At 38.7% G+C, this 13,477-nt stretch overlaps 1 protein-coding gene across 3 annotated transcripts in view; it reads left to right on the forward strand.

Annotated features, from left to right (window-relative positions):
- The window catches only part of ALDH1A2 (aldehyde dehydrogenase 1 family member A2), an 80,926-nt gene that overhangs the window by 48,497 nt on the left and 18,952 nt on the right, over nt 1-13,477 (forward strand). For all 3 annotated transcript variants that reach the window (XM_090148795.1, XM_090148796.1, XM_031616494.2), the window contains 6 exons: nt 2,268-2,372; nt 2,628-2,768; nt 4,339-4,468; nt 10,343-10,404; nt 12,985-13,113; nt 13,248-13,361. In XM_090148795.1, coding sequence (XP_090004921.1) covers nt 2,268-2,372; nt 2,628-2,768; nt 4,339-4,468; nt 10,343-10,404; nt 12,985-13,113; nt 13,248-13,361 — 681 coding nt within the window. The remainder of the gene's footprint in view (nt 1-2,267; nt 2,373-2,627; nt 2,769-4,338; nt 4,469-10,342; nt 10,405-12,984; nt 13,114-13,247; nt 13,362-13,477) is intronic.

A 13,477-nucleotide genomic window follows, 5' to 3' on the forward strand; every position in this document is an offset into this window, starting at 1 on the left:
GATCATTCCCATGTCTTATCTGAAATATCTGCTATAATTATTCTCTTTCTAAATCCGTGGAATAAATGGAGCATTCCATAAAATACACCTTGTAGTTCCAGTCAATGTGCATTGCCAAACTCTTTTGTACCTCCAAGGCACTGTTTCTTTTTTTAAGAATATAAACATGTTCTGTGTACAGGCAGAACTGATGGTAGGTGTTCCTCTCAGCAGAATGTAGTTAACATTTTTTAAATCTCTTTAAAAAAGCACAGACCACTTCTGTAAGGGAAAAGTACTGAACTGCAGTTGTGTCCACTTCAGTTGTTTTGCTCAACATGTTTTATTCTTTCAAGACAGAGATCACATAAGAAACCAAAGTGTTTATGTACATTCCGTAACCTTAAGCAAACATCTTTGCATCTTTGGCCATCTGCTCCTGAAGCTGCAAGCTCCTCTCCCCTCCCCTCCCTCCTCAGTGCGCTCCCCCACCTCACATGGAAAGTGAATGCCACTGAGCAGAGTGGGAAGCATGCCTAGTAACAATCCTTCTTCCATAAAGGTCATAGATGCAAGTTTCTTTGTTTTGCTTACACAGTCTAAAAAGTGATCGTGATACACCAGAGGATTTTTATTTCTGGTGTCCACAGATGGTACCAGCATCTCTTTTGTTACCTTATTTTGGCTGGGTTAGCTCCAAAATGTCTCAGCAGAGACTGAAAGCTCAGTTTGAAAAGTACTGCAATCATTGAGCAGGAAGGCAGTGCCCACAGTCTGAGGAGCTCACAGTTCAGGGACATGAACAGGTTCAAGGTAAGTACGGAGTATGAAGTCAGCGACAGATGGGAAACAGTGCAGCAGGTCCTGGGTTAAATGGCCTTTAAAAAAAGTGTGTTAGGGGGCTGGAGGGTGGACTAAAGAGGAGATGGGCTCTGAAGTGGATTGAAGGGCATACAGCAAAATGGCTGAAGTGAGAAGCATAGATAAGGAAGCACAATGGAAACACGTCCATTAAAGCAAAAGCACATCATTGGTTTCATTGCAGTTGTTGTATCTTCAGAGGCTTTTCCAAGCAGGCACAGGCTCCTTCTGCCATGTTCTGAGTCAGCTCTGAAACAGCAGCAGTGTCAGTGCCATCAGTGTGGCACTGAGCCTGAGCATCATACTGAGCCCTGCTGAGTAGAACACAACTACATGGCTTCCATTTGGCTTGGGGAATAGGATGAGCAAGTTCACCTCTGATAACTCTACAAATACATCTGTGCCCTCATGTGCAAGTAGGAGTCTGCCATCCTCACCATGATCTTTTCATTTACAGACTCTTTATACCCTTTGTTGTTGCAACTTTTCATTATTGGTAAAATTCCCATTGGTTTCAATAAGGCCAGGACTTCCCCTTCAGCATTTAAAGCTCCATCTCATGAATACAATAAAACAACATTGACACTTGAAATACAAGGAACTCATACAGTGCTTGGACTCTGAATACTTTCTTTTCTTTGCCTTAGAAAGATTTCAAGGACAGAAGGAGTGTGAATACCAGGAAAACCTTTTTCCTGCTCATTTTTCTAGAGTGACTTATTTCATATTTGCTTATAAAAAATTGCATCCTGTTCTTGAAAAGAATTCAGTAGAAAACTTAATGTGCATATCTGAGCTACTAGGAAAAATCTACTTTAAATTAATTCATTACCTCTCCCAGGACAGCTGTTGTCAGCACCATTAAAATTCACATTTGATTTGCCCATGACAATTAAAATGTCAACATGGAAATAATTTGATAATTTCTATTGTTCCAAGCAGATACACATTAATTCTGTGCTGCAAGCTGTCACTGTAGCCATAATCAACTGACTGTGTATTGAAGAACTGTGATGTTTGAGATTATTCAGCCTTGACTGGATTGTATCAATGACCAAATGTTTACTTACTGAGATGGGTACTGAATGATTACTCCAAACCCTTGTCTTGGCTCCAGCAGTTTCAAGGCTTTTTGTCTAATACCAACACTTATTTCTTTAGTTTATTTTTTACAGTGCTTGTATCAAATTTCAATGTCAGCCAAAAGTTCTGTAGAGTTTAATGTCGCTTCTGTGGTGACGCTGCCATAGAACACACAAAAAAGTGGCTTGGGCTGAGCTTGAACTCTTGAAAACTGTAATTTTCACAGGCATAAAGAAATTTTAGTTTTTTTTTAAAGCAGAATCTGCACATCCTTTCCTGGATTTTGCTGTTCTGTGCTTTACTGATTATGCAGAGGTACTGATGATCATTCTTCCTTTTTCTAGATTTTTATCAATAATGAGTGGCAGAATTCTGAAAGTGGGAGAGTATTCCCAGTGTACAATCCAGCAACGGGGGAGCAGATCTGTGAGATCCAGGAAGCAGACAAGGTAATGCATCCCATGAACTGGTACATGAACTTGTATATGTGTATTAATACATCAAATATTTATATATATTGATGCATTCCTGTGTTCTTATGTGTATGTATGTACAAATGAAGCAACAGATACAGAATACCACTGTTGGACAGTTATTAATCCCAGTTCCAAAACCCATTATGTGATAAGAGATTGCTGCACAACAAATTTCTTAACCCTAGTAATATTATTTACCTTTATTTGTTATTTCTTCTTTCTTGATAGGCTGATACGGACAAAGCAGTGAGAGCAGCTCGCCTTGCTTTTTCTCTAGGTTCAGTTTGGAGGAGAATGGACGCATCGGAAAGAGGCCAACTTTTGGATAAACTAGCAGACTTGGTCGAAAGAGACAGGGCAATTCTTGCTGTAAGTTGCACGTGAAGATCAACAATCCAATCACCTGTTTAATCTACGTTATGAAAGTAAATTAATTCATAAATGTGTTAACATGAATAATATTCAAAAACTAGAATTAGCTTGATATTTAAGATTACTGACTTGAGAGCTGATCCAAAGCTCATGAAAACCAGTGACAGTCTTTCAACCGAGAGCTTTAAGTTAAACCTGAGAGAAATGAACGTGTGTGCATGGATACACACGCGTGTACACCTAATACGTACACTTGTGGCTTTCCTAAAATAACAAACAGAAGACTGAGTAAAGTGATTGTGCAGATATTAGTGACATAGCAGACAGAATTCTTACTGTCACTGAACTGGTAAGAAATTCTGAGTATTGCACTGTTCAGCTCATATGTGAAGCCATGTAAACGGTGGCATTGTTAATGTTATTTTCCGCATGTCAAGTACTTTGAACTAAGCTGCTGAACATCTTAATTCCAGCTTTGTCAACATTTAAATCATCTTACCACCAGTGTATACTGTAAAATCGCCACAGGGAGAAGGAAGTGCACAGCAAATCAACTTTACTCTGCCTGTCATTTGATTTGTATTTCCAGAGCCAAGCTCTTTACTGAACTGCACCACAGGCAATGCCATTAATTGCTTGTAGGGATGTAAGTCAGTGCAGAATTAGGCCTCTATTCTTCTCCATAGAAATTCATTTGATGGTTGGTGTGTTACACATGGGCGTACTTTGCCCATTCTTAATGATTCCTTTTAGACAGCCATTGAATCAGTTAAGCCACGCCAGATCTTAGGACATTTTATTGGATTCTTTTTGCTAAATGATCTTAGGAAACCCTAAGAGGATAGCTTATAAGATACTTTAAAAAATAGGAATATTAACTTAAAAGTAAGGACATTAGGCTGTTAATTTATGAGCTTCCCTAGAGGAGAGTTTGTTTATTTGATGGTAATAAATAAACTGGCTGTACATTATAGATATCTCAGACCTCAGCAGGAGTCCTGGCAGCCATACAGAGAAATTTTTATATTCACATCAATTATACAGAAGGATATGTCCATTCTTCTCTTTATGGATTCAGATCATTTATACAGGGTTACAAGGAGCCCCTTCTCAGCTGTTATCATTAACATAACAGAACCTAGTTTGACAGGCATTTTTATCTTGGCTCCTGATTAAAACAATTTAGCATTTATATATCTGGACCAAACACAGTGGCTATTAGGTCCAAAATGCAGTCATGCACATGCATGTGGATACACACACACAAACACACAAGACAGAGACACATGCTTAAAAATCATAGTAATCCCAGAATGCTCCAGAAGGAACCTCTTGTTTTGTTCTTAAGGAAAAAGTCTTTCTATTCACAATCACAAAAAAAAAAAGTAAAAAAGGGAAGCATGTATTTGTTCTGAACTGTCTGGACTGAGATTATGCTAGAGTGACTGGTTGGTCTTCATTAAAATCTTTCTGTCATGACTGAGGAGTTGTTGGACAGTGAATACTGAAGACAGTAATCTAAAAAATGCTACTCTGTTTATATATCAACTTTTTTCTTGTCCTCTAGACCATGGAATCACTGAACAGTGGCAAACCATTCCTGCAAGCCTTCTACGTAGATCTTCAAGGAGTCATAAAAACCCTGAGGTATTATGCTGGTTGGGCAGACAAAATCCATGGAATGACCATACCTGTAGGTAAGTGAGATTATGGTATTATTGTGCACCTAAACCTTCTGATGGCCAAATGCATTAACAGACCACAGCTTTATGAATGGCAGAAAAGAACTTGCTTTTCCTAGCTGAGTTAACATTGGTTTTATCAGTGCTGAAGCAGATGTTTAAAAGTTAGTGAGGGCTAGAGTAGATCCCATGCTATTGTTCTGCCCTACATGCACATGCAAAATGATGTTTTGCTTCTATCACATATATCTCTCTGAGAAGGAGATGGCTTAGTATCCTCTACGTTGAAATAGTGTAACATAAAAACTTATTTTTTATAAACCTGATGCGAAAATATGGTGTTAACAGCCTTTTTAAGAAATAACATGTTTACCTATCTACCTAGTTGATATATTTCTTATATTATTGCTGGTGCAAATTGCTTTACTTGAGACTAGCACTGGATCCAAATTCATTATTCATTTATACTTTGAGAAGAGTTTGCAATGTTACTATAGAGCTGTACACCCATATTTTGTTAAATATACTTCCTCACACCATGCACTAGGATGACTTTTATGTTTTATGTATGAGCATAATCTTCTCGACTGCTAAGAAATTTATTCTGGATTTTATTTATTTATTTATTTATTTTTGTAAAAAGATAAGAAAAAATCCTCACTGTTATTTTTGCTCAACAAGTCTCTTCCTCCTGCTCCAGCTGTTTAACAAATACAGGCTGAATTTTCTGATGCAAAGAAATTCATTTGCAGTTCTGGTCTAGCTGTGCCAACTGCTGTAATAATGCAAAATGACCCATGATAGCAAAGAACAGGTTTATGCAGGTACAGTCATTAAGATAAATAACTTATCTTTTGCCTACATAAAATACACGTAGGGAAAAGCAGTAAGGAAAACCAATATGTATTCTGTGGATTCTTTTCAGCTTCATGATGCACACTGTTCATTGCACATGTGTGTTTATTGCACGATACTGAAGGAGACGAGGAAAGCCCACTCACAAGTAAATGCATTTCACTGTTGTCTTTGTACAGTAGACACCTTTACACTACCCATTTATTTCCATAAAATTACATAATGTAACATGATATCTGCAGTACAGTAGTTTGCCTCTGAACAGAAAACCACAAGATTGCAGAAACGAGGCAAACATTGTGCAATTTACTGCAACATTAATCATTATGGTGTTTCAGCTCATTTAAAACGACAGTGTGTACTGACTGATGTTTATCATCATTCGTGTATTTTCACCAAAGAAAGGACAGTATTAGTGTTTCTGGTATAGATGCTCCTGTAAGGACTTAATGAAGATTTCCACAGCCATTTGGGATGAGATTCATAAATCCTGCTTTTGCTGCTTGAGTTTCTTATTTAAACATGCAGAAGTGCAGAGCACACCATAAATTCATACACTCCACAAATTTCCTGTTTGCTAATCCCTTTCTCCCTGGTCAGGGAATGCCTCCTTCTCGCTTGTAAGCCCTGCAGGAGTATGGATTTAGGTCTATCACCAAAAGCCATTGCTGGCTGAAGGAGAATAAATATTCTCTGCTTATTCTTGACCTCAAATAGTGAAACAGATGAAACTCCTGAATTTCTCAGTTTTGATGGGTGATATAACAGGGAGAGAGGAGACCAGATTTTCAGCAGACCTTCCTGAACGCAAATTTTAGTGCTGACTTAGTTATCAGTAACAAGCAACATAAATTATGATTTCTGATATTCACAGTACTCAGATTTTCAGGGTATCAGTTAATTCTTCCTCTTGATTTAACACTCCTCTGTATGCCACTAGTTTCAAATAATAAATTTGCCATTCTAATAAGGGTAGTTTAGAGCAAAGCCAGTGTTAAACAACAGTGCTCTTTACATTCACCTACTATCAGCTCACTATAGGAAACCTAACAAGAAAATGACAGCAACAACAACAAAAAACCCAAAATTCTAACTAAATCTTCTGTTTCTATGTAGTGAGTTAATAAATCTGAAACTTCACAGTCTTTCATCTGTTTCTGTTGAGGGTTTATTCTCCTCTAAAATAACAACAGGAAAGTGATAAATAAGTGGAAAACAAAAGTGTTTTTTACAGTCACATTCCTTTTGCTCCCAAAACTGCTAAAAGCTTCAGACTGACCTTTGCTTGCTCCCATTTGTTAGGCTTGATGATTTAAATTAAAACAGAAAGAGGCTACACTAGAAGCTGTTAAACTAATAAACTGAATGCAAGTGAAAATGTATCTTTAAATACAACATATAGTATGATATAGCTTAAAGAACCAACTCTGCTCTCCTCACACGTGTGCTGTGTGCTACTGTATGCAGCATGTGCCTATATTATGATTGCTATGCAAATAAAACATCTGAGATGGAGAGTCCTGATAGAAATGTGAACAAACTCACCTGTGGAATATATTGCTGCCCCGAGTGAGATCCCTGGATAAGTGGGGCTTAATTTCTAATTTAAAATCATTGGGGCAGGCGCTAAGCAGCTGCAAATTGATCAGTATCAGTGAGGCTAAAGAATGCCAATTCACATCAGCTGAGAATATTGAAATGATGAAAAATAAACCTTTTAGAATAAATGTTTGGATTGGATGTGGAATCAGACTGTCAGAACCATCTCAGGCTTATGGCTGCCAGCTTAGTAGAAGGCTGAGAGTTACAAGGATCAGCAATAGTACCATAGACTAAGCGTCAGTAGCATGAGTTGTATCTTAAAACTCTAGAGAGTTTTAAAAGTCTCCTATTTCATTTCTGAGCATAGGAAGCTTTCCATGCTCGCTGTTCAGAAAAAAGTGGTTCACTTCATCGAACTTGAGTTCTTTTCCATAGTAACAGCTTATTTTACATTAATGGACAAGACTGCCCTTAGAAATGTATCTTTGGTTTGTCCAGAAGCACCTGAATAACTTGAAGGCACATATGTTCACAGAGATATTGTTAAAAAGAAATCTCAATAATCTTGTCCGAATAATAACTCTGTGGATGATGAGCTTTGGAAGTAGGTGTCAAAAAGAGCAACTGACTGCAGTCTAGTGGAAGAGAGCAGGACAAGCAGCTCTGCATGGGAGCTATTGCTTTCAGAAAAGAAAGTTCTGCCCACATTTGGTAGAAGTACAATTTGTCTGACTTGGTAAGCAGATTCAGTTTATCTGTAACTTTGTGCTGTAAAGCACACAGACATGTGGCAGTGATTATGGAGTGACAATTTGAAGTCAATACGGTGCTAACATAGCTGTGTTACTGTTGTCACCATCCACCTCTCACAGCAACACCACGTACAAGCTGGTATTTTTAGCTGACTCTTTTATGTATGTGCCTCTTGAGCGCTTAAACAATTTTGCCTCTATATTATTTTTTACTCCTACTTTACTTCTGTCTAGTTTGATAAGTCTTCTTATGGTATGTGAACCACTGCTAGCATCTGTAAAAGATAACTTAAAAAATCATACTGATCATGTCAATTTGTGAAACAACTACTTTCATCTCCACAGGGACGTTTTTTAGCATCTGGAGATCAAAATGGTGCAGTGACATTTTGTTGATGCAAAGGAAACAATTTTCTTTCTCCTTTACCTGATACGAAACTCCTTTCTCTATGCCCTCTGTTCTGTTCCTTGTTTAGGTTACACACTATTGTTGCCTATCTCGTAAGTCCTCTCTTTCTGGCCTCAAGCTGATGTAGTAGCTACTCTAGCTCTGAAATCTACTGGGTAAATTCTGTAAAGTGGATGTATAAAAATTAGCAAACCTGAACACAAGCTAGTTCTAATCAAATCCAAGTTGAAGTCTTTACATAAACCCAAGAAACTTTATGGAATTATCCATTTATTGTCATCACATGAAAAAGGAGAAGAGTGCAGCAAGTTCCCAAAATGTTCTCCATCAGGATGTTAGGTCTTCACCTGATATTGAACAAAGCTGGCTACAGCTCCAAAGCTGCCTGGATACTCTTATGCCATGTGAAGGAAAGCACATGTATCTGCACAGTAACAACAGGAGTGAAAGCACTGCAATCATTCCTCCTCCTATTCCCTTTCTCCCCATCATCATTTTCTGTCCTGGTAAATCCTCTCCTGTGGTAGGATACCAAGTAATCTTCGCACTGTTCTACAATACTTAGTTGAAACGATTTTTTCTACATAATTCTTTTTTTCTAGATGACAAGCACTATTGGCCTAGGTGCACATTCATCCTATCACAGAGTTGTAGGGGTAGGAAGAGGGACCTCTGGAGATCATCTGGTCAAACCCCCTGGCCCCATCCACTTGACTCCCACCCATTAGATATTTATAAGTATTGAGAAGATCCCTTTTCAATCTTCTTCAGGCTGGACAGTCCCAGGTCTCTCAGCCTTTCCTCATAAAGGAGATGCTCTGGGTCCTTCATCATCTTGTAGCTTTGCTGTTTAAAGCCTATGCCTTTACCCTTCCTTCAGCTGTAGCCTCACTGAAAAACAGTCAACCTAAATTCGGACATGCTTTGAGCCTGAGCTAGTTCATACAGCTACAAGAACCAGTCTAGGTACAAAAGCAGACTAAAGTCTACTTTGTGTGGGTGCAGGCCAAGCATGGTAACAAAGCTGATGGTTAGTCGTGAGACACAGGAGATTGTTTTCCTGCTGTTTATCAATGGGTGATGCATTATACTACAGTATATTTAACCTTAGTAAGGGCTGAAGCAGCAACCACCATGCAGCTTTGTCAGAGAGCTTGAGCTGTGCAAAATGAGCCAGCACAGAGACCTGCTGCTATAAGCAAGCCAGGCCATGTGAAAGGTTTCCACAGACCACAGGCCTGACCCCAAATCACCGATCTGTTTATTTCATGACCTGACTCAAGCTGCCCTGTTCTCAGCAGTGCTTTCTTTAGCTAAGGACTGCAGATACAGCATAACAGCACTCACTTTAACTAATGATACATCTCACTCCTGTGTACTGTTTTTGCCATTTTTGTTCAATCAGGACCTTAAAAACAACAACCAGATCAAAAAGTTAAATATTTCCCTCAAACCTCATACCACCCACAACTGCTCTTTCTGAGTCTGCAGTCTGTTTTTCCTGCATCTTTGTTATTACATATTCTCTTTTCTGTTGAAGACCAGTGAGGAAAGCTCAGAATTTCCTATTTACATTTGCTTTGTCCCTTAATTTCTTCACCTCTACTTGACCAAAAGGTTTGTGAAAACTCTGATTCTCTGTTGTCTTGTTTTCCTGCTGCATTCAGCTTTTCCCTGTAAACTTAAATTGACTGCATGTTTAGCTTGAGGCCACGTCTGATACAGGCTTTGTTCTACAAGTCAGCTATCAGCACAGCTATGCAGTGAGCACTGTATTCTCCTTAGTGTTGAGTTCTGCAGTGAATTATGCTCAGACACATCAGTCATAGGCCTGCCGTCTTCATTCCGAATCTACAGTGTGGTATATCATTCCACTACTTTAAACTCCCCTTGTCTTCAATGGAAGATGAATGAGAAGTGTGCTACTTTATTTTTCCCACATCTGCTTGTATGTATACCTTTATTCTGTCAGTCCTTCCAGGTAACTGCCTTTGTGACTGTTCACTTGGCTCACTCTGAAATCAGCAGAGACCGGTAACTGCCTTCCTCGCTGCTGCCCTTTTTTGTGCTGTACAGCTTGTCTTCTTTCCCAAGGAACAAAGCTGGTTACTTTCTGATGCGATGCCTGCTTCCTTTGTTCCACAGAAAGAACAATTAGATTGCTCCTGAACCTAGGTTTCCCATGCTGGCTCATGAAAAAACATTTCCATGAGTTCTTTATTTCTTTTACTGCCATCAAAGGTTGATCCTTAGAGCTTTTTTCCCTCTATTTTTTTTTTTGTTCTGCCAAGTCAAACTGCACTTGAGAATAACCATGCTCATCTGTTTCAGATGGAGATTATTTTACGTTTACAAGACATGAACCCATCGGAGTGTGTGGACAGATCATCCCTGTGAGTATCTCTACTAGCGCCTTCTATTTATTTTCATTTGAACCAGCTCTCTTTAAAGACACATAAAACATGGTCCTCAGCTATGTGTGTTTTCCATTACGAAAAAAGCTGAGCTCATATTGTTGACATATCTTTAACAGCCTCCCTGCAAATGCTTATTTGAACATGCTAATAGGGTTTAGGCTCTGTTATTAGGAGTTAAGTTCTCAAGTCATAGAATTCTCATGATTAAAACAAGCAAAGCAAAACACAGTGTTAATAAGCTGGCAGTGGTTATGGATGTTCACACAACTTATGGAAAATTGATGCTTTGCTGTGGCAGTCTTTTTATTTATTTAGTTTTTACTGTGATTTAAGAGGCTCCTCAGTTCCTGGGAGAATGTGATGCATTTTAATTCTATTCTTTCCTTTTTGAAGGCTGGAGGAGAAGAAGAAACTCCAGGAGACATGTCATTACAATTAACATCGTGTAGCTAATAGGAGACATTAAATGTTTATTTTACTTTTTATGAGAGAGAAACACATTTTATCAAATCACAGACTGCCCCTACACTCCAATATACGTCCTTAACACACTCTTGGTGAACACAACATGGGAATTACACGGGAAAGTTAACATTTTCAGAACTAGTTAACTGACTTTGGCAGAAATTTCAATAGGGGGCTTGTATATAGCTATTAAAATACTGTATGACTGTACTGACAAAGCACTGGGGAGCTGATCAGGACATTCTCTGAAAGTTTTGATGATGTTTTTCATTTTGTTCATAACCACAAAACCACTAAACAGCAACACATAGCATTTCCAGTACAGGAGGAGTAGCCAGAAGAGATTAACAGTGCTAAGCCTTTTTTCTCTATCTAACTAAGTTTCTTGTCATTTCATGTATTTAAGGGATGGCTATTGTGTTTAGCACTCCGCAGAACCTGTGGCTACACCCGTCACCCATCCTGCAGACATGTCCACGTTGTCCCACCTTGACTTACAATCATCCTTATAAATGATTTCACACCTACTTCTGTGCCCGCTGCTCAGTCCAGGACATGGATCGAGCATTTGCAAACCAGCAGCCTCAACATATATAACCCCAAAGTTGCCTGACATCTCTTAGGATTTTTTCCCTGAGCACAGCTGACAGATCTGCTGAAGAAACTTGGCCAGGCAGGATTTATTTAGTTTAGATCTGTAAAACTCTTTGTCCCAGGTACTCAGCCATCTACCACACTTGTTCATTTACGCCCGCTTCTCCTACAAAACTTCAAGATGGCTGTCATGCACATCTACTCTAACACTACTGCTAATCTGTTACATATTTCCTCCACAGCTACCAGTCACAGTACAGCCCTCGGGCTGCTGCGTGCACTTAGCCATTACACCAGCAAATATGTTATTACAAAAATAAAATTAAACAGCAAGTCTAGCACTAAACTCCTCATCCTCTTTCATATCCCAGCTTACATCAAAACATATTCTCTTTGGCAGCTTTTTAGCATAAACAGGGCTACATACTACCCTATAAAGCTTGTCAGAGCTCTCCATGCAATAGCATCACAAGTGCAGGCTGTCAGCATGCTGTTGGCCCAATAGCTCCCCTCCTAGGTTTATATACTGGAGATGGAATTAAAACATCACTTTGTCTCCGGAGTTTATAAACAACGGAGGGAGTAAAAAATTGGGTGTTCAGTGATGGGAAGACAGTTGTGTATTTTTTCAAGCTCGCCAGGGGCTAGAGAAATGTCCATGAGAGTGGCAGCTGATATGCATCAGGCAGTAACATGTTCTGGCCAGTGGCTGACTGATACTTTCTATTTTCTTTCCAAAGGAGATTATTATATGCCTCTGTAAGTGATTCTGCAAATACAGTTATCTTACTACTCTGGCATTTCCACTGAAATCACTGCGACTGTCCACTTAGCCTGTTAGGATCAGGCCTTGATATGGAAAGTGAAACACTTTTTACTCTTATCTTCACCCACAGTTTGTCTATAAACCAAATTAATACAATTTACTACATCTGCTGCTGCAGTTAAATGAAGTTGAAATTAATAATGATACTGATTTTTTATTTCAGCAGTTTTTCTCAACTTTTTTCTACCTTTTCATGCCTTTTGTGTAAACTGCAGACTAATTTTTAAGAAAAGGTATTAGTGAAATACTTTGACCTAGTACTAACATTTATATTTATATTTTATTGCAATTCCATCATTTAGTGATTGCATAATTTGAGTATACATCTTATGTCTTAGGATATATAGAAGATCTGTTTGTTGTGAGGAATTAAAAACGCCAACTGCAAAAAAGTGAAATAAAAAGCAGTGTATAAAAAAGTGAACAGATAACAGAGGATTCTTCTGTTAGAGATTGCATGTGGGGCTTGCATTTCTCTGAACTGAAGAGAAAGAACTAGAAGGTCACTATTGCCACTTTCTTGATGGCAGTAATTAAAAAAATCCTTGCTTTGTGCTGGGAAAGATTTATGTTGAGGATAGGCCTGAGAAATAAGTGAGGTAGCAGCTTGACATCTTGAAAACAAAACACCACTGCAATATTTTTCCATCAACTTTTATTTTTTCCTACAGTGGAACTTCCCCCTGCTGATGTTTGCATGGAAGATTGCTCCAGCTCTGTGCTGTGGCAATACAGTAGTTATTAAACCAGCAGAACAAACACCACTCAGCGCTCTCTATATGGGAGCCCTCATCAAGGAGGTAAGAATAATTGACAGGAATAATGTCTCTGTGTCTCTCCTTATGAAGAAGGAGCTACTGGCACATGCCTGGTTTAACATGCTCTGTCACGTTTCATAAATCTCACTTCCCTTCATCTCTTCCTATTTTGGTAGGCTGGCTTTCCACCAGGAGTTGTCAATATTTTGCCAGGATTTGGTCCAATTGTTGGTGCAGCAATAGCATCTCATGTGGGCATTGATAAAATTGCGTTTACTGGATCCACTGAGGTAAGAGTGTTTGCAGGTATGCTACTATAGAATGTGAATTAAGTCTTTGCATTGCATTTTGCACAGTCACTGAGTAAAAAGAGATACATTTTAATAATGTTGGTTGGTCCTTCTCA

Source organism: Phasianus colchicus, chromosome 12 (assembly GCF_987193195.1).
Source record: "Phasianus colchicus chromosome 12, bPhaCol1.hap1.1, whole genome shotgun sequence".
NCBI lineage: Eukaryota > Metazoa > Chordata > Aves > Galliformes > Phasianidae > Phasianus > Phasianus colchicus.